The sequence below is a fragment of the Platalea leucorodia genome, assembly GCF_965183815.1.
Source record: "Platalea leucorodia genome assembly, chromosome: 2".
NCBI classification, from domain to species: domain Eukaryota; kingdom Metazoa; phylum Chordata; class Aves; order Pelecaniformes; family Threskiornithidae; genus Platalea; species Platalea leucorodia.
Genome location: NC_138824.1, coordinates 59638174 through 59654716, shown reverse-complemented (window position 1 = coordinate 59654716; position 16543 = coordinate 59638174). Strand labels below are relative to the sequence as shown.

At 38.1% G+C, this 16543-nt stretch overlaps 1 protein-coding gene across 2 annotated transcripts in view; it reads left to right on the top strand.

Annotated features, from left to right (window-relative positions):
* NALCN (sodium leak channel, non-selective) overlaps positions 1-16543 on the top strand; it is a gene marked incomplete at both ends in the record, with an annotated part of 233725 nt that overhangs the window by 67324 nt on the left and 149858 nt on the right. Inside the window, 3 exons of one of the 2 annotated variants that reach the window (XM_082304487.1) lie at positions 9613-9755; positions 9874-9978; positions 12721-12807. In XM_082304487.1, coding sequence (XP_082160613.1) covers positions 9613-9755; positions 9874-9978; positions 12721-12807 — 335 coding nt within the window. The remainder of the gene's footprint in view (positions 1-9612; positions 9756-9873; positions 9979-12720; positions 12808-16543) is intronic. The other variant, XM_082304488.1, reaches the window with a different exon arrangement.

Sequence of the window (16543 nt, the reverse complement as noted above, 5' to 3'; positions counted from 1 at the left end):
ATAGAGATCAGAAAGGATTTCTGCAGAAGGAGATAATATTGAAAACAAGGTTTAAACAGAGTGTATTAAAACTTTGAACGTTCCTCTCCCCAAAAATACCTGGCAGCTTATGCAGCTTTTCTTGCCAAAGGTTTTGATTTTCATCGCCAAATAAACCTGCCAGCTGCTTAGTCTATTAGTGCTAGTCTTCCAAGAATTCTTTTGATAACCAGTAGATCTCTGGTCATGTAAACACTTTCTTTAAGACAGTCAAGAATAAAAGAAGTCAGATGTTACAAGAATTGGTTTTCTTTTCAACTCAACCTTTCATTTTCTGAAGGAGAGGAAAAAAAGTTGTTGTCTACTCTTGCTGACATCCATGTATGTTTTTCATTAAAAAAATCAGTTCTTTCTGTTTTGACATCCAGCTAAAGAACAAAAATTTGCATACTCTGATCCCTCTTTTAGAATCAGAAATCTTTAAGATAGTCCCACCTTAGACATTGATTCTGTTACTGTTTGAGGAAGGTCTTAGTGTCTGTAACTTAATACAGCCATCTCTGAAATGGAATTAACAATATACTTACCTCACAAAGGTGCTGTGGGGTTTAGTGAGCTATCAGCACGCTAAAACATTTCTCCCTGTCTCCTCCTGCTCCCTTTCTGCACATATTAGGCTAGTGGGCAGACCTCTCTCTCACATCAACAAAGTAGGTAAATTAGTTTAATTATAGCGTCACATAACAGATACCAGGGAGTACTTAACTCATTAATAGCTAAACAGGTCATTGAGTGAGCATCGTTTGGGTTTTCTTGTAACAGTCAATCATAGGGCTCCTTTCTCCTAGTTAGGAAAGGAAGATTTTGTCTCCTCAGTTAGAGTAGTCTCTTAAGATGCATTTGGCACTGTATATTTGCTCCTGCTATTCAGATGTGTGGAGGCTAATGAGATTTCTAACATCTATCTGTTTTATAATGTCTCTTTGGCTTTCAGGTTTCTTTGCAAGCTTTACTGTCTGTTTTTTTTTTCTTACAGAAATGTTTTGAGCTAAGTGCTGCTGCTGTCTGATTTCTGGTCAGCAGGTCTTGCTAGTTGGGATTTTCTACTGATGTCCTTAGATGAAACTTTTATACAGAAAAGAATAAAGGCGTGTTCAGACATACCGTATAGCTGGGGCAAATTAAATTAGGATGCTTTGGGGAGGGATTTTTAAAAACACCTTATTTAAGATGACAGCAGTTTTACCACTGGTTGCAGGAGGGATAAAATTTCATGCAAATGCTTTTGAAATGTCATCCATGCAAGAGGAAGGGGCTGATCTCTTCATTTTAAGGGAGAGAGTACATCCTCAGGGAAGCGCATACAATTCACAAGTGATGCCCAAGGAACTGAATGACACCAAAATGGACCTCTAGAGCAGAGCAGCAGCTTTGGTTGTCTAGGTTCCCTTAAACTGTTGTTTCTCCTACCCTACGGTAAAGAAATAAATATGGCCTTCATAAACTATTGAAATGATACACTGTGGAATTTTCCTCCTTGAATACCTTCTTGTCTACATGCATACCTAGCCTGCTGTAACTCATCATCAGAAAGGCCAGTAACTGCCCACACACAGTCACCAGCAGGGGTTCTTGTAGAGTGAATTTCAAGCTCTCTTTGATCCTTTTCTGTCTCTTAAACCTCTGCTGGGGGCGAAGAGGCTCTGAGGTTCTTTCCTTTGTTAAATATTTGTGCTGTTGGGTTTTTTTAATTGCTGATTGATTGGACTGTTTGAAACTTTAGGATGAAGGGGTTGCACTGCAACTGGAAATAAGGAAACGCATTGTTGTGGAGGTTAAATAAAATATGCTGCAATAGGTTTGAAAATCACTTGCAAGTTCTTCTGTAGCGCTTTCTGGACATGATATTTTTTTCTTTACAGACTGTGCCAGCCTGTTTTTTCCTGTAAGGTTTTTTGTCTTGAACTTCTCTGATTGTTCAGTTCTTGCTAATATAAATATCACATGGGAAATGCTCCATTTAGGTCAGGCAATCTCTTGTAATCCGTATTTCCCAAATATGCACAGAATTTTAGGGGCTCTCTGCATCTCCAGGTCCCCCAGTTATTCTTCTGTTCAGCTGAATCACTAATGCATGTTCTCACTAGCTGCTACATCTTTTCTTTTAGTGAGTTTTTTCTGCCTGCGCACATTTTCATGCTTTTGAGATAGTTGCTACTAGTTGACCAGACTCAAGACTTGATTAAATGATCTCTCATGGTAAAACTTACAGTCATGCTTCTTATTTAACTCTCTTTTTGGGTAAAGTATCATCATGGTCACTCTAGATACAGGCGTTACTATGTCAATATATTCTATGGTTTCATTCTTCAATACTTCTTTCTTCTTACAAAGCAGATATGTTTGTTGTTAATTAAGCAAATTAATTGATGCCATGATGCATGCTAGCTTTGCTGATTCGTGACTGCACTTAAAATGAATTAGATTGCTCTGTCTATAACTATTGGGAAAAAAAGTTGATGCAACAAGTGAATAGTTTTGACTGACAGTGTATGAAAGTCAGTGCTGAATTTACATGCCTTGTGTCAAGGAAGATTTGCATACTTTGTTTTCTCTCTAACAAAGGGATCCATCACTACCTTGATTTTAATAGTCATTCCCAATGTTTAATATATGGCTGAATGACAATCCAAATACATAGTGTCAGTACTGAGAACATGCCTTAAATTTGTCTGTTTAATATGATAACCCTTAAAGTGTTCATTAAATTTTAAATGTAAAAATTTGTGTGAATTTCTGAATGTTTGGTTTCTGGACTGTCACTTTTACTGTATGGTTTTAAAGGCGTGTACCTGCATAATGTATTTTAAAAGAAGAAGAAACAGTCCTATAAAAAGATGGCTTATTTTAAAAGGAATAAGCTAATATAAATTATAGAGTTTCTTCTGTTTAATGTTTTTTTGCTACACAGTTTTGTCATAACATTTACTGTAGCAGTAATTTACTCTACTGTAACCGTACTTCAAATCAGAAGCGTTTCATTGGAAAGACTGAGGTGGTGGCAGGCACATCTTCACAGCATTTGTCACTCTTAAAACCAGGGCCAAGGGATTTCTGTATTCTTGGTTTCTAGATCTGAGAAGTGAGTATTATTACAGTTTGATTCCCTGATAGGGAAAAGCACAGCTATGGCGGTGTCCTACTTCCAGGCTCCAGCCTGAAGCTCTGCCCGTTCTGTTGAGGATGGGAGCCCAGGGATCCGAGAAAAGTTGCATCCTTAAAAAGACTCGCGAGGGAGAAGGAGAGGTGGGAGTTGTTGACTGTGCTGCAGAGCTTCCAGGTAGTAGTGTGTGAGGTGTGAACAATTCACAGCTCAGCATTTCCTTGATTCTCATCAACTGCCAGTAAATTTTGTAAAGCTGCCACACACAAAAAAGGCAGTGATTATAAGAGAGAGTGTATATTAGCACTACAGCTGTGTAATTGCAAAAAGGAAAAAGCAGACAGTATTTATGCACATAAAGCCAGCTTACGAGCTCTGCTGACATTTTGGATCCCTATTTGCTAGGTTATTTGTGAACATATAGCTGAGGAACATTTTAATCAAAAAGTATTAAAGAAAAGCAAATATAAATGCTAGTTGGCTAAATATCCATAAACATGCACACCTAAAGTCATTTTGAAGAATAGTTGTCCCTGTTTACACCATGGACTTGTTCACAAATGTAAAGCAGGTTTCTCTTTGTAAAGCATAAAATATTACATCAGGGAGCACAAGCACCGTCACATGTAAGACACTAACGGTTTAACTAAGCATGCACTGCCATGCTCCTATTTACCCTGTGCAGTCAATACATATGCCAACATTGCCACATTCATATTAGTAAGCTAACACTTCTGAATAGTAGAACAAATTTCTAAAATACTTGCAAACAGCACAACTAAGTCCATCAAATTTTTGCTGAAAGTTGGCTGACTTTCCATCTTTCCATTACTAAGGCTGTAGAACAAATTGCATTGATCCTAGCACATTTGCAATGTTCTTTATCTCCTTGTTGGTGGTTTTATGCATACAGTCTCTGTGTATAGTCTCTTCTCATATGTAAAAGCTTCATCTTCTCATAAGGAAACATTTTTAAAATGAAGAATCAGTAACACATCACTACTGTAAGTTTGAGGTCATTACAATTGCAAAGGTAAAAATACTGCGTTCAGACTGGCAGTGTGTTTTTTCTGCTGTTGTAAATCAGTGCTCTGCACAGTTTCTGTTTTGCCATTTTTTCCACAGCTCAGTCACAGGGAAATGACACTGGGGTTTGAGGTTTCAAAGGAAGAACAGAGCATTGGCATGTTTCGTTTTTCTTTTCCTCCTCATTTCTGCTGGCTGGCAAACTGGCTGATAGGAGTTGGTTTGGGAGAGTAAAATAGACTGGATCGCTCACTTGGAGACAAGCAAGAAACCCCATGAAGCTGTTCAGGATTTGATCTTTTTGTTGATTTCAGTCCTATCTACCAGCTGCTTCCCAGAAGTGCTAACAACTTTATCCTTGCATTTCTGGGTAATTTTTATTCCCTTCTAGTTTCACTAAAGCAATAGTGTAAGACAGCTGGAAAATCCTGACTGCACGCGATGTTTTACAAATACCTTGATAGTGAAAGATAAGACATAAATTAAAAGCTGACTGGTCAGTGGGAATATCCATGCCTTGCAGGAACATTCAGCTTCAGTATTTTATCAGTGAAAGTGAGCAGGGACAGAAACAGGGTTGATACAACATTTCTATAGCCTAAGTGAGAGATCGTTTCTTTACGGACATAACATTCACAAAGCCATCTTAAGGAAGGCTACCTTTCAGTGTTCAGCACAACAAACACAGTTAAATTAGAAGGCTAGAAGGCTGCTTAGTTTTGCCGGGAAATAGAAAAATCAATCCTTTTGCCAGCGCACCAGGAGGTTAGCAGCCTGCGCTCCCCGGGGTGGTAGCTCCTCCGCTGCCTGATGTTCCAGCTGTGCCCGAGGTGCACGATCCCCATCTAGTGGCAACTGGAAAGTAAGGAAAAGGAGCTTGTTACTGGTTGGCATCTGAGGCATTTTATGGGTGGGTATAGGTAGTGTTTGAAGCTTTTAATAACAATGCATGCATTTTTACTTGCCTGAGTAATCCCTGATTAAAAAGAAAAAATTACAAAATCAAACTTTTATCATGTATTTTTTTACATAAAGTGGCCCTCCTGTAAGTTTTCTTTCTCAGCAGCTTCACAGCAGGCACAAGAAAACTGAGAGAACCCTGATGTGGTAAACCAAGGTAGTCAATAAACAGAGGTTACACATGCAAAAAATGCTGGGGGTTAATGGCATACCTCAGCTTAGTTTTCATTTTTTGTTTCTCACTTGGAATAGCTACAAATCACATAGCACAAAGATACCAATAAAAGACACCACCACAACATTGTGCATCCCCTAGTAATATGGGATTTTGACTCTAGAAGCAAGAATGTAACATAGAGTTAGGAGGAAAGAGTTCTGTTTCCAGATGTAATGAATTTTCCATGTCACCTTTTAGCTTTGCTCCTTTAATTCTGCAGTTATAAAATTACAGCATTATTCGGTGCACTCCATGTTTCATGATGTCCATTCAGAGAATGAGCTGATGATTGCAAGAGCTGATGTCACAGAACATGGTGGTGTGACAGAGGCACAGAAACATGCAGAAAATCCTGTGCGTTTACAAAATATGCATAAATATAAAACACACTATGTAAAATAGCATCCCTGCATAGTGATACTATTGTTCTCTTGTGTCAACTATGAGTCCTTTTTTTAAATAAATACCTTCTATATTCTTTAGGTATTTAGAAAATAGGGTTTTGGCAGGATGAGTTTCTTCACTCCCCAATGGAAAATCATCACCTGTGTGCTCTGGCTCTTTCAATTCTGTTCTCCCTGCTACTCTATTCATTTGTATAGCATGGAAGAGCCAGGTGACCCTGCTTCCTGGAAGGGCAGGGAAACCAGTAGACTTTTCTTTTATTACAACTATTTGGGTGTTAAAGCAGCTACTTCTTCCATGCCCCTTCAGGCAAATGCTCCCAGCTGGTAGATCTGAAAGAAACATATGTAGTGAAGAAGGCATAAGCCCCCTGCATTTCAGTGCTGAATGCCCATATACGTAAACATGCATAATTAGTAGGGACACAGTTTGTCTCTGATTGCTGTCTTCTATAAGGTATGAGGCAAGTGAAAATATTGCATAAGTTAAGCAAGAATCAATCTCTTTTCCCATACTTCATGAAATCTTTCATTTTCTGGACTTTTTTTTCTTTTGTTTTTGATAATGACCACATGCAGTTGTAAAACATTTCCAAAGGTAGAAGTGTTTACTGGTTGCATAGAAGCAGTCTTTTGAGACTGATACAGATTATGATATTGATTTATTTAGTTTTAATCTATGTATTGAGAAATGTTTTCCTTCATTGCTTTGATTAACCATCAGTGTGGTTAAAGGAATTATTTTATTGTAACGTCAAAACGTGGACTTTATTAGACAAGTTCAAACAAAAGCATTGAAACAAAAAAATTTCAAAGTATATTCCTTTATTTTACTTCTGTTGTCATCAGAAAGGTCCTCCTAAATGACTTTAATCTTTCTTGCCACCAAGGTTTAGCCATCTACTGAAACAAATGGGAACATTATCATAAATATTCTCTAGATATTTTTATTTACTAAGATTTAACAATATTGTAGATGCAGATGTCGAAATCCTAGTCCCAAATTCAGCAAGTTACCCATGCCAACATGCCTAAACTGATGAGTAAGGTCATTATAGTCATGTGTTTAACCCTCTTCATGGTTCAAAGCTTTTTCATGACTGAAATGTCTCGCTGATGCCTGTGGTTAGACTTCATGAATCTTGACCTAAACGTTCAGGACATTGACAAGAAATGACTACATTTTGAAGGAAATGGGGCCTGTTGTGTATCTAAATAGTCAGGCTCTGCAGGTTTTCAAGCCCTCGTTCCCCCTGCCACCCATATTCCTGCTTGATTTACACAAGGTCCTATATGCTCTCATGTGCCCTAACCATGGGACTCCAGCACTATGTGGTCAGGACTTAAGCTCTCTGAACTAGTAGAAGACATTATGTGACTGTTAGACAGAATACTGACACCTGTGGAAAAGGAGAATTTTGCCATTTGATCTGAGGGGCATAAGTAAGGTTTCATACATGGCAACATCACCATGTCTGTTTTTTTGTGATGTATCCTACCATCACTTAAAATTTTGATGCTCTCTCTCCCTTCATATGGATTTGAACATGGTGAGAAAAGCAGGGCATTCTGCTATGAAAGGAGTCTTTTCAATAACTTACATGTTGGCTTTAGGAAGATATAGTCAGATATTAAAGAAATACTCAGAAAGCATGGAATCAGTTGCTGATTGTCTTCAAATGTAACTTTTAGAAGAGCAAACACATGTAGTAAGGCAGATGTTAACTAAGAATTACTCTTCTTTTTTGAAAACAAAACATTTCATGGTGTTGGATCCCTTACTGTCATGCCTTTATTCTGCATCCAATTGAAGCTATATTTACAGAGGTAGTTAACAGCATGGTTCCTGGCATCAGTACTGAAAGCTTTATTACTTTCTAGTCACATATGTTAAGTAAGAATGTATATTCTTAGTGGTGATTGCTTTCTAATAGCCTTAAGAACACCTATACCAGTTATATACGAGCCATATTTTTACTTTACTGCCACAGATGAACACATATTATTTTAATTGGGTTAATTGTGCATTTTTGTCCATTCACAGTATTGCTTTACTGTGGCAGATGGCCCAGTGTATGTGTTATAAATACTTTGCATGACATCCCCTCTATTTTACTAATCTTCACTGTGACTTTCCCATTGGTAATGACTAATTACAGTTTCCTAGCCAGCAACTTTTAATAGATTCCTTTTTTTTCTTAATCTCTGCCTGTCCTCAACAGCACTGTTTTGTTCAATAATTTAATCAGTTCAGCAACAGTATAATATTAGATAATTGAACCATTACTTTATGAATTTTTGAAATGCAAAATACCCATGAAGTAATCACTGATGAATATTTCAGTATTGATAGAGACCACTCTCTTTTCTGAAGAAACAGAAAGGGGTTTGCTATCTACGCTTGAATGCTTTTTCTTTCCTCTTGTTTTTATTTCTGTCCCTTGGGCCTGAGAACCATATGCAGTAAGTAGGAAGGAATCCAATAATCAGAAAAATTAACAGAAAGGATTAACGTTTTTGCCTACCCACCATGACCGTGTTAACCATTCAACACCTACATATCAAACGAGTGAGTTTATACAAAAAAATTCCATTCATCCCTGTCTCCTCTTATCAGTGAAGATTTATCTGCAAAAGGGACTCCCTAAGGCAAAACCACCTCCAGGTTCATCCCGCCTGTGGTAGCAGACAAAAGGATGTAGAAGCTGCAAATTCAGTGGGAGAATAACAGCACAGAGCTCCTTATAGGCTGATGTGATTTTTTGGGGAAACTCCTGGACTCAGGAATTTCTGACTAGAACCCCTCCTTTCTCTGGGAACAGGATCAGGTAGTCGGCTGGTTCATGCTTACTATCTGTATGTTGCTAGCAGCTGCTATGTTTTGTTAAGGGCAGTACTCCTCACGCTCCCTCTCTTTTACCCAAGATATTTCATGAAACGAAGCAGTAGCGGAGCAGAGCTAGCAGGTGGCTGTAGGACAATTCCACAATTTCACAGCAGTTTGTGAGATTTCACAGTTTAATTGTATTCTTTCTCAGAACAAAAAATTACTTCAAACAAGAATGCCGTACGAGCCCTAACCACAGTCTGTATTTTGAAGCTTTCTTTGCAGAGATAAGGAGGAAGGGGGAGCTGGCTGGAGCATATTATCCCTCAGACATTGGGATGAGTTTGGATCTTATGTTTAAAATGAGTAACTCCATAGCTTTTACTCAAAAATGGTTTCTGCAAACATAAACCCCTCATAACTTTTCTTTTATCTCCTCCCTCCCTCCCCCTGCAGAGTGATATAGGAAGTTCAACTTTTAAAAATGCTTTAATGCTTTTTAAGGCAACACATGTATGTTAATGCAGCTACCCTGGCTACCTGCCTGAATTTCAAAACTGTTCAGTAGCTTGTTGTAGACACTTAACTGTGCTGGCTAGTGTCGGACACCTTCTCTTATTGCTGCTTACTCAGTGTTGCTAATATTAACAGTGATTTCTTGCACCTACTGAATGTTGATACTGACAGCTTTAATTAAATATGCCTTTTCTCACGGATGCTGCTGAGTCACATGATGGGATCAGTTCTGCCTTTGGAGACATTTGTATACTGCCAGTATGCCCCATCTAAGGGATTATGCGTATGTGTCCCGGAAGAAAAGGGAGTCCAGTCTAATACAAAAGCAATTCACATTCAATTGCCAAAGGAAGAAATGTGGAAATGCACCTGAAAAACTTCTCTTTGAAGAGAGGAAAAGAGAGCTGACTGATACCCTTTAGAGAAAAGGAAAATAAACTAGATAAAAGATTATTGTTTGCTGATATTGAAAACTTTCAGGGAGGCTTAATGCCAAACATTTTCATTTTTCCTCTGACAGGCACAAGCATATTTACTGTTTACGAAGCTGCTTCTCAGGAAGGCTGGGTGTTCCTTATGTACCGAGCAATCGACAGCTTTCCCCGATGGCGTTCATATTTCTATTTCATCACCTTAATTTTCTTTCTGGCCTGGCTTGTTAAGGTACTGAAAAATGTGCTCTTTTAAACCTGTCTGAACTGTAGATCATATTAGAATGAATTTCTTTTCTTTTCTGCTTGCGGAGCTTTGTGTCAGCCATTCTTTCTTGTTCTTTTTTCAGAATGTTTTCATCGCAGTCATCATTGAAACGTTTGCAGAAATTAGAGTGCAGTTCCAGCAGATGTGGGGGTCCAGGAGCAGTACTACTTCAACTGCCACCACGCAGGTGAAGCACTGGAGATACTGAGATTCTGTGGGGACTCATTTGGGTTTAGTTTATGAAAGAATAATAAGCAAAAAATGCCTGTTAATTATTATTTTATCATCTGATTTATTTGACTTTGCATGTTACTACATACATTTTAAAGTTGATATATGAATTTTCATATAAAATTAAATTCTAGGGTACGTTTTCCAACTAGGCTTTCTTAAAAAAGAATAATAGAGAAGACTGTAATATGATTCTCTATATGGCTGGGTATGTTATTTCTAAGTTTTTATTTTCTTTTAATGATGTAGGATAATGCTTTTTTATCATGTTGTAGGTGGGTTTGGAATGAGGGTTGCTATTGAATATCACTTTCTGTGCTAGGGAAGAAGAGCTGAAATTGCAAGCTGTAGCTGGGAGAGGTCAGAGGGTAGCTGAAGTGTCTGGGGAAGCTGGTCCTGGAACTGAGAGGGGCATGTTGAGACCAAGGAGGAATGAGGTGCTGAGGCAATGAAAGAGCTATGCTAATATTTGAGGTAGCCACAGAAAGTGAGGCCCTGAATATGAGATAATGTGTGGGCTGGGTAGTGTGAAAGATCCGGTCTTGGTCTGAAAAACAAGGGCTAACAGGTTGACATTTAAATTCTCACACTCATTATTGTAACAATCATATTATGTATCCTGAATGTACAAAAGGCCAGGCTTTTCCAGGCTAGTGCAGTTTGCTGTCTGTAAGAGGGACCAGTACCGACTGCCTGCAAAAAGCCCTTAGGAAGACAGATCTGAGAAACATACCCATGAGGAAAATTTTTCTAACCTCTGTAGCTAGAGATTATTTATTTTCTTAAGCCAGAGGATTTAAGTGTTTCAAAATTATTTATTAAATATTTTCTGATATTCCTTTGGATATTCCTGTAATCCATATGTAAATCTAGTCGTTTTCTGCCTTCTGCTATGTTTGTCGCCTCAAATAGACATTGTGGCAATAATTGCTACTCTATATATGTCTTTGTCAAAGCAGACTTGGTGATATCAATTTAAAATCTAACAAAAAAAAGGGACTTTTTACACATGATGCATACTTAGCCTGAGGAGCATAATGTTCGTTTCATCTCTGATGGGACTAATTCCTGAGCCATATAGGCTTAACTGGCATACTCTGAACTAGAAGCTGAAACAGAGAGATCGATGTAGGGAAACTCAAGAAGCAGCCAACATTAAGGAATTTCAAGGATAAAATAAATTCCCAAAATAATGTCATCATGTTAAAGAATATGAACATGTTGAATATAAATTGCATCATGCAAAATAAAAATACCGTGTTGGCTGCAGACAAGCAAACAGTTCCTTTGTTCCTTGAGTCACGGGCATAATGGGACATAAAGGGAGTCCAGCTTACTGAACTACAAAAACAATTTATCTTTTTCTGTATTAAGAAGGGCAGGAAATTTCTTGCAGCGTTTCTTGTTCAAAGCACCAGATGAAAGTGAAAAACCTTGCTTGTTTTGTGCATGAAATAACCTTGAGAAAAAGCAACAATATCTTGCTTCATTTGCCCACTTCATAAATCATTAAACTGGTCCCAAAACTTAGTCCTATAGAAAAGAAAATGAGTGTCCGAGAGTCAAAGTCAAGGAAGGGAGTCTCTAGAGAAGGATAGAAGGAGGTTCTGTAAAGCACTTTAGCACTGCACATTAAAGCATGGTACAAAGGGAAGTAACTCAGTGCTGATCTGAGTTGTCAACTCTTCATGGTGCAGAGATGCTACATAAGGACTCAGCAGCATTACAACCATATTTGTGTGACACTGTCCCCAGTCTAATGAGCACTTCTCTCAGGATGGCTTTTAAGCTTCAACCACGCTGCTGTGGCTGTGTTCTCGAGGTGACTTGTTTGGGTGCTGAGGAAAAGGTGGGAGTGAGGTGGGAACTTTGCCACACTTCATTACATAGTATATGCAGACTCTCAGCTGGCAATTCAAACTGCTAGAGCCATTAATTTTCTTTCAAGGACATTTTCAAGGACAGTGTTAATCACTTCCAGACATGGTTTCTCACTGTTCCTTATGTCCAGCAGTCTGCATCTTTTTATGTCCTAATTTCTGAGGGGAAAAAAAAAAAAAGCCAGAATGCCTGCACCTATACTTCCAGAGGTTATTGGTAAAATGTGAATACCACTGTAGTCAAGAGAGCCTTTTCCATTGACATCATTAGAGCCTGGATATCGGCAGTATATATTCAGCTGTCTGCAGAAATTATAAGCTCTGGGTAACAGTACAGAACGACTGTGCAGCTACTCTTGGTATGCATCAGTGCAACAAAAATAAAGTCTGATCCTTGGAGTAAAATAATTTTGCCAGTAAAAAAGACGAGGTTGTCTATTATTTCCAAATGCACCATGAAACTTATTTTTTGGTCACAATGTATTTGTGTTTCCTCAAGATAAGCTTACCTTAGTAAGGAATTTATTCTGAACAGGTACCACTGTCTAATAATACTGATCAGAGATTAAATGAATCAGTTTCTACATTAGGACTAATAGAGACACATTGTGTTTGACGTTATCTGAGTAAAATTCAGAATCTATGAATGCTGGAAAAAAAACATGTTGCTTTTCTTTCTGTAGCAGTAAGAACCGTTTCCCTTTTATTTTAAACTAGCTATCACCAAAATGTATGCAGGTCCTTAAGGGCAATGTATTAGATTTCACTTGTATTTATTGGCACGTAAAACATTTCTGACAACAATTTTCCCTTTCAAGATGTTTCATGAAGATGCTGCTGGAGGTTGGCAGCTTGTGGCTGTTGATGTGAATAAACCCCAGGGCAGAGCTCCTGCGTGTCTACAGGTATGACATTGCTTTTTAATAAAACAGTGTGTGTAACCAGCACCACTCAAATGTTGGCATAAGGAGACTGTGGTGAGAGATAGCTACAGTAGTTTTAGTCATAAATTTCTTTAAATCCATTGCTTTCTGCAGTGTGGGCTTGTTCTTGAAAATCACAGATCAACAAAAAAAGATATATCACACCCAAAGGGAGAAGATTAGAAAAATGCATTCCTTATAAAGGCTCTGTTTTGTGTGCTCATGAGAGAAAGATTTTACATTTCTTAAATATAAAATAATGTAAGTAATCATCCTTTATCTTTCAGACTTTATATACAAACTGATTCCATTCCTAGGTTATTCACAACAAAAGTGCTTGCTTATTAACTGCAAAATACAATAACATATGCCAAGAAGCATGACTAATCATAATAAACACAGAGGTACCTCGTTTCTCTTGTTCCATCTTGAAAATAGGCTCAGAGAAGAAGGGGGAAGAGGCATGTACGTAGGAAACCATGCAGTGTTTGAAACTTCCAGATTTAATATTCTCGCTTGGATATAGGCAAGTTTGTAAAACTCTATCCTCGTTGTTTAAGTAAATCCAGACTAAGATAAGTAATATTTTTATAAATCCCTTTTTATTACAGCACATTGTACAGCAGCTCAAATTTTTATTTGCAAGTTAAATAATGTGACTTCTGGATGAAACAAACTTGCTTCAGAGCAGAAAGCAAAATCTTCTATAGCAATCTGATAGCATGATGTTTGCTGGCAGTTTTGGTTATGTTTGGTTTAATGCGTAAACTAAAATACACATACTTGTTGGCAGCATGTACATTGCTGAACGCTAAGCTGGCAAGCACCTTTCATCCCCCTCCACAAGCTGTTCATTCTCAAATCTCTGCTTTGTCAAACCACTGCCATATATTTAATTATAGCATATGTCTTAACTGATAATTCCCAAATTTAATTCTTGATTTTGACAGCAACAGGAACATCATTTGTAGTGTCTTAGGTATGTGGATAAAATGTAGCTGAACTCACAATGAAAACTCCTCCAGATGGAAGTTAAGATAGCATCTGACTTACCTGGTCTGCTTTTGTCCGTAGTATTGCATTCTTGCCCCTTTTAGGGAATCATGTGAACAGACAGTAAATTGTATTCCAGGGAACATAAACCTCATGCATCAGTGGGTGCTGCAACTTTTTATAATTGCAACTCAACTAGCAGTTTTCTTTTCATTCTTCATCCCTTCAACCCCCAACATCTGCAGGGTTTCCAGTAATCTATGACCTTGCTGGATGTCAATCCAAGGAAAGCAATCCAAAGGAAAGCAATGCATTAAAATATTATTTTATTAGGATAGTGCCCAAAATAGGCTTTATTCTTATTAAATATAGACTAAAAAACAGCCCAAAGAAAGCAAAATCTTAAAGTCTGGATAAACACACACACCTTTATTCATCTCACCATGTGTTACTGTTTCAGTTCTATCAATCCAAAGTAAAAATAAAATAGACTTCCTAAAAAATTTATTTATTTAAAGCCTTTGCAATATATTAAAGGCATTCTTTATGCATTTAGTCCCTAGTGAGAGATGTGGTAGTTATTTTCTAAGGGTTTGGGTGGGTTTTGTTGCTTAGGAGGAGCATGGTGCATAGATCTGAATCTAGGAAAGAGTTAATCAAGTTGGAGAATATATATCCTGCCGTTAGGACACATTCAATTAATGTGCATTCTTCTGACCTTTATTAGCTAAGTATATTGTCATTCAATATCCTGTGAAGGATGGAGTTCTTAGAAAAAGGTAGTGAAGACTCTCTATTGCCCTGTATCATTTTAATTAAATTTACAGTAAGTTTGGTTTTGTTAATTCCTCTCTGGGCTCTGTAACTATTACTACTCCAAATACAAAAGGGAACAGTATTAAAAGTTCTGTTTCAACAATTACATGGGTCTGGGTCTGTGCTTTGGTGAAACTCCACTTATTTGGTGTATTGAGTTATTTAGAATTTACTTCCTCAACAAACTATACTGTGCATCAGGAGAGGAAATAGCCTAGCAGCTAAGGGAATGGAGAGGGACTCTGGAGATCTGGGTTCAGTTTATTGGCCAAGCACAAATTTCCTGTAGACCTTGAGAAAACTACTTAATAGGTATCTTTGCTTTAGTTCACATTCCTTATGGTGGAAAAGTGTATCCCTCCCAGATTTGGCTACTGTGGTGTTTAAACCTAGTAACTACTTGAGAGGCACTCCAGTAAGATGGGCTTGTGCTATCTAAGTTGGCAAATAGGTACATCCAGCTCGCTAAAGCAGGGAATGATAGAGGAAAGAATAATGTGATTTGTGTGTGGTGTGTAACATAAAAACCTCTCTAATACAGGTTTTGGAAGACACTTCACATGGACTAGATGGATCTGTTGGGCTTTACTAGTTTGACCTTTGTACAACCGTGCTTACTCCCACAGACCAGTTCAGGGGTTTCAGCCTGGCAAGCCTTGCTACCCTAGGTAGAGCATTGCAATGGTATGTGGAGCAATGCAGGTCTGGTGTTATTCCTGAGCAAACAATTATTAAGACAGAGATACCATATAGGCTCTGTGCAGAGCCTTTGTAACTTGCTTTGTCTCGCACAAGCGTGTCATTGTTGTATCAAACTGCTCAATTAGGTAAAACAAATAAGCAGGCTAACCATGTCTTTACACTTCTGTCACAGCTGATCTGCAAAGAGGGGATTACAAAGGAGTTTAAGAATCCTATCTAGTGAGTAGTGTGCCTTGGTATGTCTAAAATGCTGGGCAGGTGAGCGCCGCTGTGCTTGCCAGGGTACCCCCTCTTGTCTCTCCTGAGAGCCCACCTGCCTTTCCACTGAACCTATGGCATATGGGCAGAACAGAATCAGCATGTGCGTATGGATCTGGGATCTGCAAGGGGCTCTTGTATACAGCAGCATAGTAGTTAAAAGTTATAAGACTAAACCATGAGAGACAGGCAAGAAAGATGGGCATTAGTCTGGTGTTTTTGAAGAACTTTAACTCGGACACCTAAGTTTTCTTTAGTTTTGTAGAAGTGGCTGGAAGTGGCAACATGACAAATCAGTATCAGTATGGTTTCTGATTTTGACTTGCAAATCTATCCTAATGTGGGGCAAAGAGGCTTTTATTTCGGTATAATGGTTTTATATTTATTGCATTTTTCTTTTGAGTGTTCCCAAAGGTGCTTTGTGGTCTTTTGTTACTTATTCTCACTGTTCCCCATGACTGGCATTGATTTTAAATATTGATTTTCTTCTGTCACTGAAAAATAATCTTTGTGTTTTCCATTTCAACATGAACCATTTGGCATGAATGCATGCTGGGGCTCCCACATTGCCACATTATTTTGCTGCTGTTGATGTTACTTTAACACATTGTAGTGCGTTAGCACTTCCTGCCCACCGTGATTTACTCCTACGAGCCCAGTAGGAAGCTCTCAGTTCACAAATAAAGAAAAACTGAGCACCAGGTTCCAGAAAAAGTCCTTTAAAAAACTCTTTGAGCATGTATTTACCCTTTTAATTCCATGTTAAAGGCACACTGTGTTTCTTATTATTCCTTTCCTGTTAATTTTAGAGGTTGTTGATGTTTTTATCACTCCTTCCTTCTCTTTGTCTCACTGTCCGCAAAGACTTGTAAAATATGCATACTGGTTTAAAGCTGAACTGGAAAGTTTTAACTCGCATGTCTTCCGTGAACCCATGGTTGGTATTACT